General features: G+C 35.6%; 1 protein-coding gene across 1 annotated transcript; it reads left to right on the forward strand.

Annotated features, from left to right (window-relative positions):
* The first annotated feature begins 3,720 nt into the window (after nucleotides 1-3,720).
* LOC110103754 (RINT1-like protein MAG2L) lies at nucleotides 3,721-12,830 on the forward strand. Its single transcript, XM_020832574.2, has 4 exons — nucleotides 3,721-4,101; nucleotides 4,233-4,328; nucleotides 6,050-6,162; nucleotides 10,602-12,830. The coding sequence occupies exons 1-4, from the start codon at nucleotides 3,834-3,836 to the stop codon at nucleotides 12,591-12,593; spliced, it is 2,469 nt and encodes an 822-aa protein (XP_020688233.1). The 5' UTR covers nucleotides 3,721-3,833; the 3' UTR covers nucleotides 12,594-12,830.
* Nucleotides 12,831-26,916: the final 14,086 nt, after the last annotated feature.

Below are 26,916 nucleotides of genomic sequence, written 5' to 3' on the forward strand. Positions count from 1 at the left end.
TTAATTAATTTTAATTTTTTAATTAATAGTAATTATTGATTATTTGTTTAATAAATTTTAAAGAATTTTTGTTTAAGAAAATTAACCTTCCATCCTACTTAAAAATGTTAAATCTCCAAAAACTATCCAATACAATTTACTTAGATTAGGCGTAAATTTAAGCTATGTTATTGTCAAATAATTTTAGAATTTAATACTCTCATATAATAATTTATATTAATTATATCGAATTTTTCTACTAAATCTTTGCTTTTAGCTAAACCAACGCCATTATTGTTAGATATTGACCAAATTCATATGAAAATTTGAAAAATATATTTGGTGATTTATTAGGCCTTGATTTGATAAGTTGAGATTAAATCACATAATAGGGGGTAGCTGACGATTTTTCTTAAAATGAACATAATACATGATTGATTGTAGGCATAAAAGAAACAGTTAATATGAACTGATTAGAGTAACGAAATTCTATAGTGAATCCACATCTAATTTGTTTTGAGACTAATATGATAATATGAAATGATATTGTATGGTATGTGATAGTTATAATAACTATATGATTGATATGAATATGATCAGCCATAATTTATGACTATTAATACATATGAAATCAATGATTATATGTTATGAATATTTATTTTGTAGGATATAAATTGATATGCGCTGATGCAAAGAGACACCTTGTAATGTAATATGATTTCTACATTTTTCATCATACATGTAATTGATTGTATACACATGATGAGTTCATACTGAAACATAGTACTAATATTATGATATGATATGATGCTCATTGTAACATATCATCATTCAAAATAGCCTTATTATGTTATATCACAATTCATATTCAGAATAATATTCAATTGATGATGGATCTGTCCATACATGGATTATATATATATATATATATATATAATAGCCCAAACTCTTAACTATCAAGATATTATCCATTTTGGCATAATGGCCTCAAAGTTTTATCCTGTTGGTGTAAGTGTGTAACTTCCTAGGAGATCACCCATCAAAAGATTGTTTCTGCATAAGCACACTTAACTTTGATGTTTCTTAATAAAATTCTAACATTTACATTAAAAGACATCTCAATATTTAAGATTTTATCTCATTTCTACTTATGAGGTTTCTCAATCTCTACTATTTAAGTAATTGGTGTCATCATTAGTATCCTTATCATATAATCATCGTCCACGCAAATAGGATTCTAAAGGTCGTCTCTATAGATTCAAGTGGTGGTTCCCGTCATGAAGCACTTTGTCTCATATTGGGTTAAAGAGGTTGAGAGTGGATTAAGGTGAGGGTAGTTTAGGCATAATAATATTTTTTTTATTTGTTTGATTTAAGTTTTTTTTTGTTTTATTTAATTTTAGTTTAGTTTATTTTAATCTTAAGCTATATGTATTGGCTGAGGCTGGCCCAAGAAATATGGTTCTTTTTACTAATCCAAAAGGAGGATTTTGATGATGTGGTTATAGGCTTCCTAAACCTAGCATTGATGGAGGGGGTTCCTATTTTTAATTTTGGGGTTATTTGTTCATATTTATTTTAGAAGTATATAGTAAAAGAAATGTTGAGTTTTTGGGATTTCAATCATTTGGTTGAAAAAACTAAATACGAAATAATTTTTTAAGGAATTTGGAATACTCCCTTAAGATTTTTTCTGAGTATTCTGAATTCAGTCAAACTAACTGAATGTAGAATATGTTGCATGAAGCATAAGAAATCACATCCTCGCATGACACTGCAACTGCTCACTCCGCTATGATCCTACCTACCGTTATGATCTAAACTTTGCTTATAGTTGAGCTCTCACGGTTTCACCCATCAACATGGCCCAGCCATCACTCTTTTGTAACACTGTCATACCGACTTTGTATTTTGGCCCAACCAACTCTCTTTAGTGATAGCACTATGGCCTAAATTTTTTAAATGAAACTATATATATATTTTTAAAAATAAAATTTAAAATATATATTAATGCAAATATTTAAATTCTCTTTACTTCTATAAAAAATATCTTAAATTTATGTAATAACCAATCAAATAATTTTAAGGAGGGGATTTTACATACATACCACTTCATTATATCTATATTACATATTTAACACCATAAACTTAAATATTACATTCTTATCATCCAAACACTAATTTAATAACAAATATACCACTCGGTCCAAACAATGCCTCACTCCGTCTCTTCCTTACCGCATGAGCAGTTCTTTCTGTGTGTGCTTCTCTCCTCTGCTTTCTCCGCATCTGACATGCTTTCTACCATGTGAGTTCTTCATTTCGTGTGTACTCTATTTGATTTGTTATATTTTCATGTAGCTATTATTGCAGTGTCCGATTGTAGCTTAGCACTTTAGTTTTATTTCTCCCTAAAATCGGACATTCAGAAAACAAAATCTGTAGAATCAAACATTCAAAAAAAATCGTGCATTGTTGTAGAACAGCTGTGTTCTTTGTGTTTAGAATCCAAAATCATTAACACTTGCAGCAAGGATAGGTGCATTCTGTAGGAGCAGTTGAGCAAAAGACAAAAGCTAATCAGCTACATACTATAACTCCCTTAACTAGTTTGATCTGAAAGACATTTTTATACTTTAACGCAATAACTGCATTCTCATGTCTTAATAAAAAGCCGACGAGATAAATCCCTTGAAAGGAAATAGTAACAAAATCAACAAAGAGAAAAATACTAGAAAACACAATCGCTAAGCGATCTCACTATGATCAAACTCTGAGAAAGTACAGCAGAAATATATAGCATTTGGATGCATAAAAGACATTTCCAAAACTTTCAAGCCCCTAAGCATCATCTGAGATCTCAATAGGTGGACCGTGGTAGAAAGAGCATGAAAACATAGGATTTCACGAGAAGGGATTGGCGAAGGTAGAGACGGAGTGAGGCTTTGTTTTGACGGAGTGGTATATTTGTTGTTAATTTTGTGACTTTGGACGATCAAGTCATTAATAAGAGTACACGTTTTAGATATCTTGGATCTATTGTTCAGAGTGATGGTGAAATAGATGGAGATATTTTCAGCAGAATTCAAGTTGGATGGTTGAAATGGAGGAATGCATCGGGCTTGTTGTGTGATAGAAAAGTACCTCTCAAACTTAAGGAAAAATTCTATAAGATGGTAGTGAGGCCTGCAATGCTTTATGGTGCTGAATGTTGGCCATTAAAAGAGAAGCAAAATATTAAGTTAAGTGTGGCAGAGATGAGGATGCTCAGGTGGATGAGTGGCTTTACCCTTAGAGATAGGATACGAAATGAGCATATACGTGAAAAGGTTGGAGTAGCCCCAGTAGAAGATAAGATTAGAGAGAGTCGCCTTAGATGGTTTGATCACATAAAACGGCGGCCTTCCAATGACCCGGTTAGGAGAGTAGAGGTATTAGATTTGACTTATGTTAAGAAAGGTAGAAGCAGACCTAAAAAGACATGGTTAAAAAATATTAGGAATGACCTTTCTTTATTAGATTTAAACGAGAATTTGACCTTTAATAGAACACAATGGAGAAAAAAGATTAGTGTAGCCCATCCCACGTAGTGGGATAAAGGTTTGATGTTGATATTGTTGTTATGTTAAATATGTAATATAGATATAATAAAATGGCATGTATGTAAATCCCCCTTTTAAGTATTTCAGATATATTACATTTATTATAAATAATTGCAACCAAACAGCCCACAAGCGCATCTAAAAATTTCTCCCAGCGTGCGGTACTGCGGTTGGAGCAAATGGGTGTCCATTGAAGTATCGAATCCAATTGTTGAGGTGCCGCATTAGAAGAAAATTCTGCGCCGGAAGACGATGGGAACTCCTGTCGATCTGCCGGGCTCCGGAAGCATTCCTCGCTGGCTGCTAGGGTTTCTGCAAGATCACTTTCGGGAACCCGAAGATCTCTCTTCAATTCAATCTTTCACGGCTCGGCTGAAGCAACAGTGCGACGATCACGAAGTGGAGCTCCTCAACCTAAATAGGAGACTCTCTCTTTCCCTATCATCTTGGATCTCCCAGTCCAACGAAATGGGGAGGATCCTAAGCGGGATAGAATCCTGTCATCCTTGCTCATTGCCAGGTCTGCCGGCACTAATCCTTAATCCATCTCTTGATGACGTGCGTTCTCTATCCTTTTCCTTTTTACTCTTTCAAGTTAGCCTTTTTCTAAACTGGCCAATTTGATTGTTTTATGCATTGTTGAGACTTCAGATGAAAGTGTGAGATCGCATGGGAAGAACTTGCTTGTTGAGTTGCCCTTGATCGCCAAGGAGGTTGGCCGCATCCACTCAGTCAGGCTTTATGCGGGTAATCCTTTTCTTATCCTTTTTATTTGTATGTAATAGAACCAGTTTTTCCTTTTACTTTTGCTTACAAGCATGATATGTTGGTGGCAATTCGTTATGCTAATTGAACATGTGATTATTGAATGGAAGGGGAAGAATTGACACCCTTGCAATAATCCAGTACAGCTACTGTGTTGAACCCTATTTGCAAATTTGCTATCTTCTTTTTGAAACTTTGGAGAAATGTACTGCGAACTTCCTTAATCTGGGATTGCCTGATGCATAATAAGTTTGTGGATTATTTTCTATGAAATACGATCACCCACTCAGGGTCTGTGTCATCCAAGTGTCCTATACATCAAACCAGACAAATAAACTTTGAACGCTCTAAAACCATTTTAGGTGTGCCATTTGACATGTCATTTGTGTCATTAAATATTTTTGTAATTTTTTTTTATCATTGATTCAATTTGAAACACCTTGCATATGGCACAAAATGTGAGTTTTGCGAAGTGGACAGAACATAAGCCACTTGTTTGCTCATAATATCAAAACAAAAATATTTTCTCCTTCTCCCACTCTAATTTTTTTCTCACTTTTTTGTAATATAATTTTTACTTGATTTATTCTTAACTTTTGTGCTTGAATGTCTCATTCATCATCACGTTAGCCTTATCACAACTATTAAGGACCATCTTTATGTATTCTTATTTTCCTTTAATTCATATTGAGTTTTGTACCACAACACAACAACATTGAGTTTTGTTGTTGTTTTTGTTGTCATATTGAGTTATGTGTAAGGTATTAAGCCTATTATTCTCAAAACATTTTGAACAAATTCTATCAATATTATCATTTTTTCATCTTCCTAATTTTCTGACACTATTTTTTATTTACTTGTCTAATAAGTACAATTTCTATCTGTTATACATTTCTACCACATAAGCCTATTCATATTCAATAGATGTCACTCCAACCATTCGTTTAATATAATAATTTCTTAATTTATTGTTTTTATATTTTTCATACAACTATCTTAACATATTCTTTTTTTTGTCTTAGCTAACTTAGCTATTAATGACCCATTAATTGCTTAATATTTGGATTCATATAACCTGTTAAACACAGTTTTTCATATAAGTGACTACTTTTGAGTGTTAAATGCAAAAACAAATGCAGTAAAAAAGTGGTTAAATGCCCTTGGCAAGTTGTATTCAATATATTTCATTGATAAAATCACTGCAATGTTGATATGTCATGCTTTATTTGCTCTCACATCTGTATACGTGCTTCATAGGTTCATGTTGCCTTCTAGTTGGTAAGAGCTAGATGTTCTACTTGTATGCTATTATTTTTGCATTTAGGATGCGCCAAATAGTGTCTATTTCATTGTCTATCTTGACATGATTATTATTTGTTAAAATAAAGACACTTTAGTAAATTTCACTGCATGCTTAAAAAAGGATCATATGGACTGCAAATCTCACAGGTGCTCAGAGATTAGTTCACCATCTGGACTTTTAAACATGATAATTTAATTCTTAGGTCTGGTATGGTAGTCCAACTTCAATAAGGAGGACGAGAGGGAGGACAACTATTTGGCAGAATACTAGCCGTGTTGTGTTAACATTGTTAGACTCCTTTCCCATTTATCCATCCATCTAAGAAAAGTTTCTAGTCGTGCCTATTACAAAGGAAAAATAATTCCTAATTTATATTCATTTTGTTAGTTTTATCTTGCAGAGAGTGTACTTCGTCTAGAAACCTTAGTTGGTGACCTTGAAGATGCAACATTGTCAATGATGAAGCAAGTTTCTAGAAAGACCAAAGCATCGAATCAAACTATTGCTCAAGATGTGAGTTCTCCTATTAAACTTTGTTTCTCTTATTTTATGTCTTTTAATAGCATATAAGTCTGGAGTAGTGGCACGGGATTTTGGACTTCACACTGCCAATGCCACCCCTCTAACTTAGTTTAAATGCCCAGTTTGTACTAATATTTGTGGCACCATTTTTTGGGGTTGAAGGGGGACAATAAAGAGCTAAGGCTCATCTATATTAAAAAGGAGCAATCATACAGTTGAGCATAGAGCAGTTAAAAATGAAATATAATAGAGCCAGCTCTTCAATCAAATAGTCAAAAAGGGAAAAAGAAGAATTACAAAATTTATGTGAATTTAAAAACTTTTGACACATTATGTAGAAATAAAAAAAACTTTCAACTAAACTAAAAACTGTGGTAAACAACACCCGCAAAGACCAAAATGCATTTTTTTAATTGAATGTTTATGGAAGGCGGATGGGAATTCAAGTGAAATGAATATTTTAATAAAACTCAATAGTAATCTAGTAAATGAGCTGCATCCATAATAAAAATGTATGGTTGAGTGCTTTCTTCATTCACTGTATATTATCCGGTTGATCATACCCATCATCATCCTATAATCTGGTCTGTAAGTGTTGGCTCCAGAATATTCAAACCAAATGAAGAAGAATCCATTAGAATGCCAAAACAAAGGCCAAAGTTGCCAAATAAGATAAAGTAAAACTCCTGCCAAACCTCCCAAAAATTCTAGAAATGACCAGAAAGCCAAGCAATAAAAATTATAGCAACATTTTAAAACATCTTCCATTGCATTATTCAAGAACTTTGAAGACTTCTAGCTTAAGGTATTTAGTTTCACCTACCATTTAATGCGAACCACCAAGCTCTCTGGCTTCAAAGATAAACCATTATGAAGCTGAAAAAGTTGGCCATTTGGTCCTGTTTATTGATTTGCAATCCTCTCATGCCAAATGCTTCTAATGGTAATCCCAACAAATAATTGGTATAAACTACGAACTAGGGGATTTGTGTGATAGGTTTTATCATAATGAAGCACTTGAAAAATAGAAGTTTCAAAAAAAAAAAAAAAAAAGCCGAAAGGAAGAATATTTTGAATCAGCCACATGGACAATCCCCATTCAAAGAAAAGATGATTATTATTCTCTTCCCCATAAAACATAGGAGGCAATGATGACATTTAACCACCTATTTGTCAATTTGCTTGCAGTCTTAGAAATATCTAAGTTATATATATAAGGAGTGTTTCTTAAACCATGAAGATTTCCACCAATACATATAATAAGAATTGCAAAAGAGCTGTTTCGAAGCATTGGAGAAAGTAAAAAACCTTTCTGCCATTTAAATGAATCATGTCAATCTCCAAAGCGATATAAATCTTATTAATTTTTTGAGACAATCAGGGAAAAATCTCAAAGCATCTGGCAACACCTAAGAAATGTTGTTGATGGTGCTAGAAAGGCAAGCATTTGAAAATCACAAATGCATTATCCCCTATAAACTCCTAGAGGGATTTTCCATTCAACCTATGGTCATAGAAAAGAGAAATTTGAGCCATGTTTCCTAACATTATTCTTTTATAGAGCCGGCAGACGTTTTCATGGATTTCTAGAAGGTGGAGCGTGGTGCAGAGAAAGGTTTCCAGATTGCACAATAAGCATTAATCCACCAAATTCTGTGAAGAGAATTGCCAGTCATCATATTTCAAGCTCTTTTAGGTTTACAAACCAAATTAAGATAATCAGAAGAGTAGTATCCAAGATTTCCATTATCCTCAGGTCTTGCATCTTTACTCAATGACAAATTCTGAATTTTTTTATCATCTCTATTCTTAAGTATAAATTTTTTTACCATGCTACTAATCTTTTTCAAGGCAGCCCTTGGATGATCAGAGGATCGGAACAAAAAATTGAGGTAACTGTTAAGTGAAAATCTAATAAGCTGATACTACCTAATAATTTCTATTTCCACCCTGCAGTCCAAGAGTTGAATCTATTAAAAGTTAGCCTGGTAATCACACATTTAGTTGTAAGATAAAAATAAGGATCCCAAGGCAAGTAAATGGAACTTGTCCAAATTAAATCGAGATAAAACCAAAAGATCTGTAGATTTGGTTTAGAGTTTGAGAAGAAAACGTCTGATTTGTCAAGATTAACATTTTTTGTCAAGTTTAACTTGAAGACTCAATCCGTTTGAATTTTTGAAGTGCAAAAAGCATCTACCAATGGACTCTGGCGCAACAATACCAAAAAAGCGAGTCATCTGCAATGATTAAGATTTCGTTTGGGACGGGGATTTTATTGATTCTTAAAGCAACTTTCTAATACAAAATTGTTCTAATTAAATTTTTTTATTAAAAAACTGCTTTAAGAAGCAGAAAAAAACCGTCTCCAACGAAGCGTCACTAATATCCGCTTTGCTAAATCAGATGGGTTTGAAAGAATTATAAGTGCAGCATTCCTTAATATTCCCTCAACACTTCCATGAGGATAATGAAGAGATAAGGAGAGAGTGAGCAGCCATGTCTTAAACCCAACAGAAGAATTGAAATAGCTACATAATTTGGCATGAATATAATGGAAAAAGGCACATCATTAATACAAGTGGAGATTCACTGGAAAAAAAAAAGTAAGGGAAACCCAAATGTGCTAATCGTAGTAGCGAGGTATGTCTCACACAATCAAAAGACTTCTTAACATCGATTTTAGCACAAAAATGTCTGTTCTTAGAAAACTTTTTATACGCTGCAAGAATATCAGAGGCCAACATAAGATTTTTAGCTATATTCCTTCCTCCAAAAATCTCAGATGCCAAAATAATATAGTCAGATATATCCCAAAATAATATATTTGTACAATTTATCCTTCTAGTTTTTTTTCCCCAATCATTTAACTGCCAAGTGTCTTCTCAAAAATTTGCATTACTCTGATTGCGTATTGATGTTGCTCATGCCTACAAGAATTATTATAATCATTAAAGGTCTGGCATGTTGTATGTATTATCATTGGGATCATTATTGTTGTCCAAATAATCACTATCAATCAAATCATTCAAATGAAACTTCTAGAACTTTCAGCCAAGAAGCTAAGGTATTTGGATTATTGCATATCAAGGCTTGGGACATCTGGTAATATTTTTTCAAGAACTTATGTTTAAATCATGTCATACACAGTCATGGCAGCTATTATAGCATATTCTGTTCGTAATATTTTTTTTAGTGTGTTTCATAATTATTTTCATGAAATAAGAAGAATTTCTTATTCTAACAATCTACTTTTGAAGATCAGAAAAATAATTATCATCTAAAGAAACTTAAGTTTGGAGTATTTCAAAAGATATGTGAATTAGATGGTTAAATATTCAGAGGTTTGTATAAATTTGAGAAACGATGGCTGTTAGCATGTTACCGTATATTCAATGACACGCTACTGACTTAAATACAAGTATACTCGAAGATATGGCCTTCTTCGATCTTCGTTACCCGCTTTGCTTTGGCTGTTAGTATTCTTCTTTGCAATGCTCTTCTTTTTTTTTTTTCTTTACTCGAGTTTTCTTTTTCATGAAAAATGTTGTGAAAATAATCTTTCTTCCCAAAACTAGATTAGTCACAAAACAAATTTCTTTATAATATTTTTATTTTTGAGAAAAAATTATGTTTCAATAATTTTTTATTTATTTATAAATAGAATAAGTCAGTCTAGAGAATATATTATTAAAGTTAAGCGATGAGTTTTACTCGTTGCTTTCAATTTATAATCAACTGGCATGCATGTGGAGTAATGTGCTTCAACTATCAAGCAAATGTTCACAAGTGAACGTTATTTTCTCGATGCAACTAGCTTAAACTCAAATAGTCTTGCTTCCAAATCTTCAAAGGCAAAACTAAGATGGTTAGACTAGCATAATCTTAAAAAATGAAAACATCATATGTAACAACACAAATGCAATATTTATTGATTTAATAAGTTTGAAAGATTTTTTCTCGCTCACATGATAATAGCTTACATAAAATATAAATGTAAATATCTTTATTTTTTAGATCGTCAATAACTTGGCCGAGTTAAGGTAAGTATGAATTGCTGAATGTCAAGGCTCTACTTACAAATTCTTTTTTGTATCTTAAAATAGATCCCTTTTCAATTTTAGCTGATCAATTATGTGATAAGTTTTTTGTATTTTAAATATTTTTTGGTAGACCCATTGAACTAAACCTTTTTGTTTCAAATGCTAACATCATATTGTTGAATTCAAATAGTTTTTTTTATCAATTTAAATAACTATATATAAATTTATTTTTTGGTACAAAGTTATTTTAATATCAATCTTCAATTTTCTTCCTAGAATGTGTTGTGTTAATCTAGTCAAAAGCTTCACCTTGAGCTATTGAGGTAGCAGCTTCATTCTCTTGTAGCTGTACTAAGAGGTATGAACTTTCTATATCAATGAATGCAGGAAAGTGGATGGCGGCTAGCAAAACAGCTTGTGGCAGTAAAGGCTATGAAGGATATAGAGGAAGTTCTAGCTGGTGTTGCAAAAAACAGACCTTGGTGGACAAATTTGCTCAAGGCTGTTGATTCTAGAGTGGATAAAGCTCTTGCCATTTTGAGACCACAATGTCTAACTGATTACAGAATTCTAATTGCATCCCTTGGGTGGCCACCAGCCCTTTCTGCAACTAATGTGGATAAAGATAATTGCATGGAAATGCAAAATCCATTGTTTCTAATGCAAGGGGAAAAGAAAGCCAGGTATTCTCAGAGCTTCTTAGTATTATGCTCCCTGCAGCAGCTACAGGCCAAGCGAGAAGCACGCTCAAGTCTTCTACAGAAAAATCATAGAGCTTGTAATCCTTCAGATTTCAATGATGTGGGTGAAGTGTCATTCTTCAAATATGGCCTTTGGCCTATAGATGAACTGGTGAACCCTATTGCCTTACGGATGGAATATCATTTCTCCAAATGGTTAGATCAACCAAAATTCATCTTTGCACTTGTCTACAAAATTACACAAAATTTCTTGGATGGAGTAGAAAATATTTTGCAGCCTTTTATTGATAATGCAATGATTCTGGGTTGCAGTGCTAAGGAAGCTTGGGTATTAGCAATGATGAAAGTGCTTTTGGATTATTTAGAGAGACAGGTTTTTCCTGCCCTTACTAAAAATCACTGCAAAAGGGATGTAGATGCTGACTCGGAGGTAACCTCTTCATTGCTTCATATGGTTGACCTTATGATTGCGTTTGATAGGCGGATGAAGATTCTTTCGACTTCAGGAATTCATTTTACTGGATCATTTGCTTCCATTGATGGGTTTTTTCCTAGCTTTTCAATAATGTCAATATTCAATGACAACTCTGATTGGCTACAGATCTGGGCTGAAATGGAAGTGAAGGATGCTGAAGGCAAACTAAAACCTCAACTGGAAGATGAAACAAGCTGGTTGAAAGTTTCTAGTAATCAAGCTGGAGATACCTATTACAAAGAAGAGTCATTCCTTTTCTTATCTAGAGAAGACTATAAAGCTCCATTAATTATTGATTCTGTTTTTCATTTCGCATGGGCAATGATTGAGAGAGGATTGTCCATACCATCCATGCAAAGAAGGAATCAATTTATTGGCGCGTCTGCAAATTTGTTTCTGAGTCATTTCTTCACCATCTTGCATGAACGTAGTAGAGATGTTGAATTTATGGTTGTTATTACAGATGATATTGAACTCCTGAGACTTTGCAGTGCTATAAATACTGCCTGTTACTGTGAACATGTTTTGCAAGAGTGGGGTGAGGATGTGAATTTGCTTGAAATGGGTGCTTCTGGAGATGATTCAAAAGGGATGTTTGAGGATGGAATAATGGTCTTGGTGAATCTGCAAACTGATTGTCTTGAGGAGATTTTGACTTCCCTCCTCCTTCACTTTGATAATTTATGCTGGAATTATGTTCAAGATAGTGGGCAGTGGGAAATGAAGCAAGTTGACTCAGATGGAAGCATCCCGGATGAAGATTACCTATTAATATCTCCAACTTTTATGGAAGCTCTAGACATGTTAAGAGACCGAATCCAGTTCTTCAAGCAAAATCTTAATCCCCAGAACTTTCTAGACTTGTGGAGAAGCATTGCAGGAGGGCTTGATCATTTCATTTTCACAAGCATCCCAATGAGCAATGCAAGTTTCTCTTCCCTGGGGATCAATCAGTTCAGGATTGATATGAAGGCCCTTTTCCTTATTTTTAAACCATTTTGTGCCAGACCTGAAGCATTTTTTCCATGCATCAGTAATTCTTTGAAGCTGTTGGAAATTAATGCGAAAGATGCAGATCAGATGCTTAAACTTTTGTCACAAGGACATACAGTGTCAGAAGATTGCTTGCGATTCCAGGGATTATTTCATGTGTCTCCAAGTCAAGCTAAAAAGGTGCTGAGAAACCGAATGCGTGGAGACTGAACTAGTCATACCTATTCAATATCATTAGATCACGTTGGATTATTTTTCCTCTGCAATTACGAGTCTCTTAGAGGATGGATGAGCATTCTTGTACGCAGTTTGCCCCAACTTTGTGTGTTTTTTACCCTTTTTGGTGCCAGCATACTGTGTTGTTTTAGGGTCTATTTTGGGACACTCCGGTTGTTTTGCTTTTCAGATAGCAATTATAATTTTATTTGATTATTATTATTTTTATTATTTTCTCATTATTTTTCAAAAATTTCTATGATGAAAATGTATTGTTAACCATAATAGAGAAGTTGGTTTCTCCACGGTAACTTCACGGTCAATTTTATAAAATGTTAGTGATGTGAAACGTACATGCGATGGAGTTACTTTAGGAAATTCTAGAGAGCAATTTGAACAAAGTAAGCCAAATTAAAATTATCATTTGTAATAAAAGAGTGAACCTAAGAATTATTACTCTTAACTCGCTTAGGCAACGAAGAGCGACATTCGTTTAACCAATCAATTCAAGAAAATGCAAGGGATAATTGTATGCTACGACAATAAACAAGAATCCACTAATTAATAAAGAGAACTCTCACCTTTGGAGCCCATACGCTCAATTAATCTAGGCTTTAGCGGAAGAAGAGTCTCCACCTTAGAATCGAGGTCACTCCGAGGAAGAAGGAACCTTGGATCGTCGTTCTTGGATAAGTTGCCGGAATATGGAATTCTTGCCAGCAATTTCTTGAAGGTGTATTCGGCGGCTCGGGAGAAGCACTCGAGCTTTGGCGGGCTTGGGAGAATTCGACCAAGGGAGAGACCATGAGTTGGGTGCAGGAATTTCTGTTTTGGTAGAGGTGGGAGGGAATTAATTTGAGGGATTCAAATTAATTCAAATGGTATTAATGGGGCGGTGAAAGGGGAAGAATTTTGGGCTGATTTTGTGGTGTTATTATTGTCAAATTGGGAAGAGAGAGGAGCCATCAATGGGCCGGCCACATGGAGGGGAGAAAAGGTTTAATTATATAATCAAATGGGGCCCACACAATTAAGCAACAGATTTTAAATAAAACCTGTAGTAAAGAATCAGATTTCAATAAAAAGGAAGGTTTCCTTTTGTGGGTGTACGTCATAAGCAGGTTTGAAATTCAAATTGAAAATCAAATGCCAGTTATCATTTGCTTAATATGGCTGATTTCAAGTAGCCATTAATAGGTTTTAAATAAAATCTGAATTTATTCAGATTTCACAGAAAAGGAATTTTCCTTTCACGGTTGTAGGCAAGAAACAAATTGGAATTTCAAATTCCCATTAACGGATGGAATTTAAATGTCTAAGGCTGATTAAGAAAGCAATTAATCAAGCCTTAAAGGCTTGATTTCCACGGTTTGGCAACACAGCCAGTAACGGCTGTGAAGGCTGCCAGGGAAATCGTTGAGCTGGGGAGGGGAGAAGGGGCTCACGGCTGGCTATGCTGGGATGGAAGAACGGAGGGGGAAGGCTGCCGGCTTGGTGGCTGGGAAGATCACGGGTAATGGGGCCGGCCAAAGGTGGCCGGCGGTGGAGGGCCTGCTGCCGCCGGTGGGGAGGTAGGGAGGGGTAGACGGCGGTAAGCCCAAGGGGAGAAAAATTGGGGAGATCTCCAAGGAATCAAGTGGCGACGAATTCACTAACCTTAGTTATCTTCAACCCGGATTTCCGCACAATGAATTTGGACGCAAGTTAGAACTCACAAAGAGATCTAAATTCCCCGTCGAACTCACTAAGAGATCTACGAGAAGTGCACTCACAAAGAGAACATTAGAGGCAAATTTTCATTCATTCAAAAACTGAAATTACAATGCATGAGGCCTCATATAAATAGGCCAAAATGAGAAAATAAGAAATGACACAAATGCCCTTCCTGGCTACATAAGCGACTAAATGACCATAAGGGCAAAAGTGGAAAAAACATCAAAATAAATACGCTACTACATAAAATGACAAAATACAATTCATGCTCGTGGCCGTCGATCTCCGGCGTCGACAATGCTGACGATGTCCTCATCAGTTAGTCGTCTCAAACATACCCTTATTCACAATCAAAAACTTGCTTGTTTACACTTATGAAAATTTCAAGCATATACATGTGCAGGACAGGAGGTTTCTAGGGTGGGTGCCTTTTCTAGGTCAGCCGATGATTAGTCACGCTGTCAAGCGTCCTTTCGGGGGTGACAGAGGGTAGATACCTTAATCTAAAATAATAATAATTCAGTTATTTTTAAACATTAATACGATGAAATGACTTCAAAGATCATATGTTTATTAATGTATTATTGAATTAGCTAGCCCTACTCATAGTTGAATGGCTCGACGTAAGGTACATGACCACTTTTAGTTCCAATTTCCGGTAGTAGGGTTCATTGTTCATCATTAGATGGGTTTGTTTCATCCACTAGTTCATCTTTGGGAAAATTTTAAGAATAAGCATAATTAAAAATTATATTAACAAATTAAGCACGTTTTTAAAAAAATTTAAATATAGGCAAAATTGCTTGTTTAAACGGCGACTTACGCTGACTAGGATTGTAACCGTTATGCTGAGTTGGCAAAGAAATGATCATATTAATAAGTCGTCCGTTTAACGAGCGACTTAGGCTATAATTAAAAAAAAATTCTGATTCGTTATAGCAAATGCTTCCAATGGTTGTTACAGCCTTTGCTATTAAACTTATTTGATAGTTCAATCATTATATTGAAAATTTAATTTATTGAGATTAGTACATAAGTAATATTAAATCATTATAACGCTAGTAATCTTCATTTCATCTTATTTGAACATTAAAGCAAAGGATTAGCTTGCAAGACCACTAAATAAAATTAATGAACTCTTTACGGAATGGAAGGCTATGTGATTTTGAACACACTAGATTAAATTAATTGAAATGATCCATAACATAAGCATACTGAAATACATAAAAAGATGAACTAGCGTCGCCTACGTGGCCTCTGTGGCAATGCATCAGTGTCTGGAGTGTAATGTTGTGGAGGTCGTCGTGGTCTTTGACGTAGCATGTGATGCTCCTCCTCAGCAACTTCTTCCTCAGCTATGTCATCTCTATGAAGGGAGCTCGGTACAAAATCCGGTGTGAGGTATGCATCCAAATCCACTGGCACATGGCTACTAAAGAGGTCCGTAGATGGCCCTTGATCAGTATAAGAGAAGGGTCCAGCATATCCACTATATTGCTGAGGAGGTTCCTGGGTCATGGAAAATGGTGTATCATGCTACTTCTATCCTCAAAATATCATTGATCTTGAATATACAACTGGCTACGCAAACCACGACAAAGCTCTGCCACTATGTTTATGTCCCTATGTTGTTGTGTATCATTTGAACCATTGAAGTGTCGTTGCAAAGCTTGTTCAGTACCAAGGAAAAAGTCCCTCTGAAATAACAAAAGAAATTCGTTATTAATTAAAAAAAAAATAAATTAGATAAGAAATTTATAGCATATTAAATTTAAATGTACCAGAAGACGCTCAGAGGGGGCTCTAGGATATGCCGTTGTGGGAGGCTTAACAGGTGCCTTCAACATGTATAGTGTTGCCCATGACTTGTACCACTGTATGTACTGATGGATCGAGTAGTTATTATGCTGGTCAAGGAGGTCCCCTGTGACTATGTATCCACGCCTACTCTCCCATATGGCACTGTGTGCTTGGTGGTACAACATCCAGTCCATGTCTAGTTTGCCACGACTATCCACCCTTTTGAAGCTTGGATCCATTGGTTCAATGTTAGTAGTTGGGCATAATCCAAACTATCGTAGTACTCTATCTGGCAAGTGCCACTCAACCCTCTTCCAACTGATCAGAGGCACTCGTGCAGTCCAAATGTCCTCCCTTGATATACAAATCTGTGCCACCTGAGCTCTAATATCAGGCGTATATGACTGCCAAATTACCTGCATTTTCAATAATAAGTTCTATAAGTTTGAATTAACATGTTAATTTTTTTTTCAAAACTTTAAGAACATACCTGACTATCAAGAAAACCATCAAGCTCATTTCTATAGCTAATGATATTTCCAACAGGCAACTCTCTTAGCCGATCCTCATTCCACCTATTAACATTTATATAGCAAAAAAGTTATAAATTTATTGCATGTAGTATTAAAATTTTTTGATTAAATAGAAGTATCTCATACCTGAACCCAACACTAAGACCATGAAGTTCCACTGGAAAGGGAACACGAAGCAAAGGTCGTCCTACATGCAGATGCTCCTAAGCCCAGATTTGTAACAAATGAATGCATCCAGCTATGTTGGCCATACTAGGTCGGGTTGCTTGTCCCAACTCTCTATACAAATGGGCTAAAATTGTTCATCTAAGAGAGTATGTACTGAATACTGCCAAATCCTCCATAATAGTAAGGTATTGTAAATGTATCTCTGAACCTGAAGTATCCGGGAGGAGGTGACAACCTAATATGAATAATATGTAAGCCCGAACATGCCTCCAAAAATCCATATCATTTAGGTCCAAGTTGGAGTCACGCCAAAATGTCCATCGCAACTATCTGAGGGGAATACAAGTTTGTGTATGTGCCTTTCCCATACGAAACCTTGATGTGATGCGATGATCGAATGAGTCCCGATATAGAACATCTGGTAGTGGATGGCTCCCAAGAAGGTCATCACAGCAGTCAGGCCAACTACATTAAAAATATTATTTATTATTAATTAATCAATAAGATAAATTACTACAGGTCTATTTGTGAAACATGATATAGGAAACTCACTAATGAAGGGCTTCTTCTATTGCTTCGAACCTTGAAGTACTAACCACATCAACCCTTTCAACTTGGGTTGAAGTTCCATATCTTTCTGAAGGAGGCTCAACGTCATCTTCACTTACATTTTTTTCTTCGACATCAACATACATGATGAGAAATTCTATTGCAGCTTGACATAATAAAACTTCACAAACATCGTCATCTTCTACATGTGAAGCGACAAACTCGTTTCTCACAGGCACTCAACAGACTAAGTTCACAGAAAACTTTGTAGGATCATACTTAAGTGCTCTAAGTATCCTTAACTTAAGCTGCTCTAAGTTTATATTTCTTGGCACATGTAACGGAGTAAGGGACGATTCCTACCCCCAGAATAACTTGGTGCAAATTTGTCATCAACATGTAACTCGCCTCCATACAGGAGCACGAAAGTTGCACCACGTTCACTCATTATTCTGCTCGTACGTGCCACTAAAAAAAATAACAAATAACAAATTCTTAATATAGATTTATTTTAATTTATATTATCTCTAAATCATAATATTAACATAAGAAATTCATAATATTAACAGAAGAATTTTTTTTTTGTAAACTACCAAAATATAGATTTATTTCAATTTATTTTATTTGTTTTTAATAAATTTTTCTAATAGTAAACTGTTTTTTATAGCAGCTTTGTAAAACTTTTTTCGTAAAATTTGCAGTTAGGGCAGTTTTATTGTATTTGAGTGTTAGCCACAAAATTGTCATTGATAGATAAATTTATGATAGCATAAATGATAGTTTTAATATGAATTTGTGAAAAAAAATTAGAAATGATATGTTGAGAAATAATTATATCAGATAGATGTAATATATATAGAAGATAAGGTAGTTAAAAGTAGGCTTGGGTGGTTTAGAGCAATTTCAACAAGAGATTTAAAATTAAAATTGAAGGATTCAAAAGAATAAGAATATATCAAAGATAAACTAGATAGAAGCCGCACATATCTTCTACTTATTTTATATAAAATTTTTAACCCTAAAGAGAGCTTAGCTTAGAAAAAATTTAACCCTAAATCACAGATCTACAAAATATTTTAAACATTCAAAGCTTAAATGCATAAATCTATACTTAGAACAAACAAATCTTCAAATATACTCCACAAACAAAGAAATTTCCAAAAAAAACTACATAACCACTTTGTAAATCATAAATCTTTACTTCTCTAAGCAAAATACACAATAATCAACATATATTTAACTTATTTAACATAAAAAATGCATAAAATAACCTTACATTACCTTATCCGGCGACGAATGGGCGGAGCAGCGACCAGATCTCGAAATGTCGAAGAGGGAGAGGAACTGATCGGGAAGGGAATCGAAAGGTAAATAATTTACTTAAGTCTAAGTCGCCCCTTTACTGGGCGACTTATAAGTCGCCCGTTAATCGGACGACTTAGACTTAAGTCTTCAATTAGCCACATCAGCTGCCACGTCGTCGTCTGGTCGCACCTAAATCGCCTTTCAAACGAGCAACTTTGCCTATACTTAAATTTTTTAAGCATCATGCTTAATCTTATAGTTTAATTATTAATGTTGCTTAGTTCGAAAATTTTGCCTTCATCTTTTCATCCTATGATTCAACAACTGTTCATGTTTAAAAAATATTGTACACATTTATAATCAATATTTATTTTTGTTATTTATATTTAGGTTAATTAAAATAAATTTATAGACATATCACATACACAAGACTCGAATTTAAGACCTATTGTTTGATAACTAACACTCCCAACCAAGATATCAAACTGAGTTGAGTAATATTTATTTAATTTTCATACCATAATTTAGTTACTAAGCTAACTAATCGTTAATCAAAATCCACCCGAAACATTGCTACAAGTTAGATACCAGCTATAATAACTTCTTGTATGTTACAAAAATTTAAGAAAAATATATTATAGAGATATCTTTGTTAATTTTTTATTCATGGACCATTTGATTTAGAGTAAATTTAAGAAAAATATATGATAGATATATCTTTTTAAATTTTTTATATAGGGACTATTTAATTTGAAGTAAAGTGGGTGTAGAGTATTTTTTTAGTAGGAATTTTGAAAATATTAATATTTAGTTGATAAAAAAGAATGTAGTATAAAGCATTATAGTTCATTTTTTATAAAAAGTATACAGATTTGTTTGATTTTTTTTCACTGCACATGTCATTTGTCGTTGGGGGTCATCGACATCAAATGGCCAGCTGGCCATCATTGCTAGTCACCACTGCTACGTGTTGCCGATTTCGACCACCATTGCACTAGCCACCATCATCACGGCCAATCTCTTTCACCAGCGACCGCCTCCCGCCGATGGTGACCGGCCTCACCACCACTGGCCACCACCACCCCACCCTATCATTAACTTACTACCAATATTATTGAACCCTACATTACATTTATTTTACGTTAAACCTAACTAAAAAAGTCTCTATGTCTCTCTCAATCACACACACAAACATCCTATTCATTATCTTTTCTTTAAACTACTCTATAAATAATTTAATGCCGTTAGGAGAAGCAAATTCAAATCCAACGGTAAAATCCCAAAACAAGAAAGCGGTCCAGAGTACCATTAAACTAAACCGCGAGATACGGTAGAAGAATTCCCCCCGAAGTCGGTTAGCTTCCTTGTTTTCTAATATGTCTCTTTCCTAATCTGAGACGGAATTATAAAAATAAATAAATCAAAGAAACTCTGCCTCAATAAATAAACTTCACCCTTACCATTGAACTGACTCACTCTAAAGCGACATGGCCCCAATGCTGTGTAACATCACAGCCGCCGAGCTTGCGGTAGCGAAGCAGCTCTTGGTTTTAAGCCGCGGCAATGGCGGCTTCAAGACGATATCGAGATCGATGAGGTCGCCGGAAAGCATGGAAGTGAATAGGCGGCGGCGAAGATTGCGAAAGTATCGAAGAATCTGCGATGTATATTTGTCAGCGGCGGCGGTGGTCCGTCCCGGCGATAAAAGCCATTTGCTGCAGGGAAGCGAGTTGATTTATTGATTTAGAAGCAAAGTAGGCTAAGTATCTGATTTTGAGCTTGATGAGAAATCTGGCATTAGAGGAAATGTAAATATTGCATTCTGTTTTGTTTACATATCTGATTTTGATGAGATGTTGGCTGACTGCTTTCTCTTATACTTTACCTTCTTGTCCTACAATGTCACATTATGAAATGTATTAATTTTTGCAGCTTTGAGAAGCATTGTTCTTGTACATTATGAACTATTAAGAGGAGAATACAAGACATGAAAAAGGAAGAATAAGCTGATAACTAGATGCTATATGGAGGAGAACACAGCTTTTGTGGAGAAGTTAAGGCTTCTTATACATTGAGTCACCTCCGGGAAATGCTCAACTAATTCATCCTACTTTTCATTGCGATAAGGTGATATGCTCTTGTTCAGAGTACATTAGAATATAGTTGTAGAAGCAAAAATTCATCAAGAGTAAAAAAAAAACCGTGAAATTATTCTATGCATATACATACATCGTCCGGAGGTGAATCAGAGCGCATCACGTCACCTCTTTGTTGTGTATCGCAGCTATGTACCCGTTGTGTACCAGGTTACATGATGCATACTGATTCGCTTCCGAACAGTCCGGTGACTGCACAAAATATTTTCTCTAAAAAATCAGAACTCTTTATGTTTACTAATGTCAAGTCATAGGATAATCATGCATTTAATTTCTGAAGGCAGCACAAACCTAACATCACTTATGTGACAATTTTGCAATTAAGATTCCAAGAATAATTAAAGACAAAACGAAGTACTAATGAAGGAAAACCATTGAAAGTTGTTCCAAAATTAGAGTTGATCATGACCAACACATTCTACAGAGAACTGGGGGTGGGAGGGCGGTGTTGATCTGTTTTAATTTACGACAACAAGCAAGCCTTAGCTTGGATTGATGAACGAATGACCACCAATCCAGCTTGGAAATATCAGGCTATGGTAACCAATTATGAACAAATTCAAACAATTTTGGTACTAGGTCTGTGGCCGTTAAACACAGTTTCCTTTAGCCCATCATCAGCTTTATTTCTTGGATACTTTTCCTCTTTGATTTCTTCAGTTCTAACAGAAAGCTGAATCTCATTTTCCAAGCCTGTTTTGCTGCTAATAGATGGAAATACCATCTCCATATCTTCAAACTCTATCAATTAAGGAAATCTTCAATTCTTTTCTCTCCACTTATGCTTATCAGGCTCGAACTTTAAAGGCTACCAATCAATTTGGAAGCTATAGACGAGACTTTGAATGTCCTAACAAGCTGTTCTTCTATAGAAATCAAGTTCGGGCTCGCAATAATAGCTCGCTGGTCTCCAAAAGCTCAGCGTTGGAAGAGAAAGATGCAATCTTTCTCGCACGTACAAAGGCTTCACATTATAAGAAGTCCAGATCTTGAAGCCCTCAGCAATCGCTTTGCTTGCTGCGGTCATCTTGAACAGGCATCCTTCAAGACAGGAAGCCAGGGAAGATTGTAAGCTCTCCAAATACATTTTATTCTCCTTCATAAAATCATCAAGAATCAATAGGGTTGTCGAAATCAGGTCATGGATCGGATTCAAGTCCAACCCGAAACTGACACGGCACTATTCGACCCGACCTGAACCCGACCCATTTTTGCAAACGGGTCGGTATTTTGGACCCGAACCTGACCCGCCAAGTGAGTCCCCTTCGTTGTTGTTCGACTTTGTTGTTCTCTCGTTGGACGACTGTTAGACCGGTCCACTGGACCGGTCCAGCCGGTCCAGGCGGGACCGGCTCACGGTTGGAATCGCAGAACAGGCGGAGTTTTCCGCCAAAACGAGCGGCCGACCGCTCATATAGAGCGTTTTAGGAAGGATTTTTGGGGGGTTTCAGAGAGAAATTTGAATGTAGGGACTGTTTAGGGAATTCCTTTTGATTTGTATGCATTAAATAGATGTTTTTCCTAGGGTTTGGGCATCTTGAATTTGGCTGAAATTTGAGATCTCGTAGATTTAGGTTTTCTTTGGGCTCTAGCGGCGTCTAGAGATTTGGGAGAGATCGATCCTCCTCTCGAATTGAGGATCAATTGTATCTTGCTCTTTTATTCATCGTCTAAGTGGAATACAAGTCTTTTCTTGAGTTTTCTCTCGTATTTTCCCGAACAAGTGCTGTTTTCCTGCTGTAAACAGCAGAAATCTGCTGTTTTCCTGCTGTGGACAGCCATTTGGCTACTGTTGGTTCGCCGATTTTGGATAGGTTGCTTGTGAATACAAGCGCTTCCTATCAACGACATTCTCTTCCCGTTGGATTGGAAGTTACAACATTTTGATCGGAAGCACCGCAGCAACGACGGGAATTCGCTCGCCGCCTCGCTGTCTCCTTCATAGATGTTCGACTGTTGGTTCGCCGATTTTGGATAGGTTGCTTGTGAATACAAGCGCTTCCTATCAACGACATTCTCTTCCCGTTGGATTGGAAGTTACAACATTTTGATCGGAAGCACCGCAGCAACGACGGGAATTCGCTCGCCGCCTCGCTGTCTCCTTCATAGATGTTCGACTTCGCTCCTTGGATGAATTTCTCTTCCCGTCGGATCGGAAGTTGCAACATTTTGATCGGAAGCAACGACGGGAGTTTGCTTGTTGTGAAGGAGTCGCCGCCTCGCGGCTCCTTCGTTGATGTTCGACTTCGCTCCTTGGACGACGTTTCCTTCTAGTCGGATCGTAAGTTACAACATTTTGATCGGAAGCAACGACCGGAGTTAGCTCGTTGTGAAGAACTTTCTATGCTTCATGCGCTTCTTCGGCTAAATCCCGTAAATACGCCGATCCGAGTCAAAACCGGATCATTCTCGGATTTTCGGGTCAAAAATTTGAAACAAGTCAAAAACCAAGACCTGAACCATACCCGTTTCGGATTTGGGTTGAGCCGAACTTAAAATTTTCGTGTCGGGTTTTTGGGTCGTGTCCAATATTGATACCCCTAAGAACCAATAGGTATCTTCGTCCTCTCCTTTTTTTTTTTGGTCATCGAGACTTATTTAGGCTTTCTTCCCAAAAGAAGCCTTAATCATAAACTCATATATACAATCCATATACATGACCTTGAGCCTAAGACCTCTTAAATGGTGCCTAAGTTCTCAACTAACAAAGATGATTTGAGAGATAATAGTTTAAAATTTTTGGGCATAGAAAAGCATCCTCTCATATCAAAGAACTCAGAGATTCTAAAATCATTCTAGACAAGTTCGTTTAAGGTCATCTTCCCTCAACATCATAATATAATAATTATATCATTTTATTTAAATGATATAATATATAATAATAAATCTCTTATGTCAAAATATTAAAAATCACCTCTTTATATTTTATTCTATAATTAATCTTATATAAACTAAATTATTTTGAATACTATTAAATGATATAGTAAATAAGCGGACAAATCTATTTTTGACATTATTGAGTGTTAGAAAATTAGTAGTGATAGAGATAGTTTTGTTGATTTGGAATTATTTTCAAAAATTCAAATCAGATTTATTTTTGAAAGATTTGATATTCAATTAATATATTATTTAGAGAATTGATTATTTCTCTAAATTGTTTATATAATTTGAGATTTAATTGAAAATTTGATTGATCCATTAATTAGGAGATCAAATTATTGTATTAATTAGATATTTGATTGAGATTTGATTAGGATTAGGATTAGATTAGAAAGTTTTTTATTTCATCTCAAATCTATAAATAGTGCCAAGGTCTGCTGTTGTAATGATGTGAGGAAGAGAGAGCTCATTGTAATTCCTTAATGTTCTCCTATTTAGTGAAATCATCATCACCTCCCTGTGGACGTAGGCATTTTCATCGAACCACATAAATCGCCATGTTCTTTGTGACTGTGTTGTGTGATTGATTTTGTTTATGATGTGATTATTTGCACAACAATGAGTAGTAGAGTTGGATTCCAAATTTCAGCGATTTACGGTGATAGCATGAATAATGGAAGATTAATCTATTGGTGTGGTTCGTTCAGGTGAAGAAATTGAGCTTGATTGGTGCAATTCTAATGTCATAAGAATGTTACAATTTGGTGGAGGCTATGAGATCTGATGGAGCCATGGATACATCCACCTCATCGGTGGAGAAGACGTCAATTTATTAGGTGGTTACACATCTAGTCAAAATTAACGTGATGAAATTTGACGACAAAGGGAACTTTGGCATGTGGCAATGTGAGGTGATGGATGCGTTGTGCTCTTTGAATCTGGACGATGTTCTGGATGGTGATGAATGTTTTAAAGAGAAGTCTGAGAGAGATTGACTCAATATGAACCGGAGTGCTAGTGACTTGATCAAAAATTACATATCATAAGAGATCAAGTATGTGGTGATGATGGAGACTTATGTTGCGAAGATGTGAAAGACTTTGTAGAACAAGTATATGATGAAGAGCATGGAGAATCGTCTTCATATGAATTGGCGGCTCTACAATTTTTAGATGAAACATGGGATTGTAAATTATGAGCATTTGAGTGACTTCACAAAGCTATTGACTGATCTTGAATCTAGATGAGGATGTTGTAGATGAAGATAATGCACTCATTCTATTGAATTTTCTCCCGGATGAGTACGATAACTTCATAGTGACACACATTCATGAGAATGAAGCCTTGAACTACGTTGAGGTAACTAATGCGCTGTTGAATCACGAGTTCTTGCGTCAGGACAAGGAATTGATAAAGAAGGATTCGGCTGAGGCTCTCACACTACAACATGGAAGACCTAAAAAGATGAAAAAGAATAGCAACGACAAGCGGGACAAGTCTCATGGGCGCAGTCATAGGAAGAATCGGTGTGCTTTCTGCTTGAAGATTGATCATTGGAAGAAAGATTTCCCAAAGCTAAAAGAGAAGGAAAAGAGCATTTCCATGGAGGCGAAGACAAACATTATCGTGGAATAACATGAAGGAGACTCTTATATATTACTATCAATAGTTCCTCAAAGCCTGTATATTGATAGTTCATGTTGAATTTTGGATACCACTGTTACCTATCACAATTTTGCCTCCAGTGAGTGGTTTTGTACCTACATGGAACTTAATAGTGGTGTTGTGACCATGAGAAACAATCAAGCCTATCGTACTATTGGTGTAGGGAGCTTTTTCATCGGAATGAATGATTGTATTATGAGAGAGCTGATTGATGTGAGACATGTTCCATATATTATAAAGAATTTGCTGTCTGTTGGGACTTTAGAGACCAAGGGCTACAAGATAATCATTGAGACATGAGTTCTGAAGATGCATCATGAAGCGCTAATATTTCTAAAGGGAGTCCATCACTACAATCTTTACTATCTTCAAGGAAGAAATATAATTGGAATGGTTGATGTTGATGATAATTCTTCTAATGCCACTATATTGTGACATATGCGGCTAGCTCATGATCGAGAGGTTTCTCTTTGACTTTGAAGAAGAAATGACTATTTAAAGGAGAAAACACCTCCCAGCTTGACTTTTGTGAATATTGTATATTTGACAAGAAGATATGTGTATCGTTTGATACTATCATCCATAGTACAAAGGGTATATTGGAGTATGTTCACATAGATTTTTGGGGCCCGACGAAGACAGCATCAATTGGTGGGTGGATGTATTTTATCTCTTTTATTGATGATTACTCCAAATATGTTTGGGTATCCACCACGAGGCGTAAAAGTGGGAACTTGAGATCTTCAAAACTTGGAAGAAATGGATTAAGACTCAGACTGGCAAAATGATGTGGTGTTAAATTAGACAATGGGGGAAAATACATTTCAGATGCATTCTTATAGGAGTGCTAGAGATTTGGGATAGAACACATTTCATTGTCAAAGATCTGGCATAGTTTCTCTACAAAATGGGGTGACAGAGAGGATGAACTGATATTTGGTGGAGAAAGTTTAGTGTATGTTATCCAATGTTAGGCTGAATAGAGTTTATTGGGATGAAGCAATAAACTATGCCTGTAACTTAGTGAATTGTTTGCCTTCTATAACTATTGGAAAAAAGACATTGAAGGAGATGTGGTCAGGTAATCCTATTGGAGATTATCAGCATTTGAGAGAGTTCAGACGTCTAGCTTATTATCATATTCAGAATGATAAATTTGATCCTAGGGAAAATAAGACAATCTTTATTGGTTTCAGGTGTGGAGTCAAGGGCTTCAAACTCGATAATCTAGTAGATAAGAAGATTGTCATCATCATGGATGTTACTTTTGATTAGGCGAGCATGTTGAAGCCTCAAGACCGAAGAAAGGGAAGAGTTCTATTTGGACCACATATGCACTACAAAAGTTGGAGATCGATGCAACTCCATTTTCTCCATAGAAGTCGATCAGTTCTACCGAGGTACCTGATTCAGCTGCAGATCAAGAGGCAAAAGATGACACTGATGATAAGATTTCTATTCAAAAATCTATTGTGTGGAATAGGACCAGAAGTCAAAATGTCCTAAAACCAGCTTGGTTGACGGATCACATTGCATTTGGAATTTCAA

This window comes from Dendrobium catenatum, unplaced genomic scaffold (assembly GCF_001605985.2).
Source record: "Dendrobium catenatum unplaced genomic scaffold, ASM160598v2 fragScaff_scaffold_716, whole genome shotgun sequence".
NCBI lineage: Eukaryota > Viridiplantae > Streptophyta > Magnoliopsida > Asparagales > Orchidaceae > Dendrobium > Dendrobium catenatum.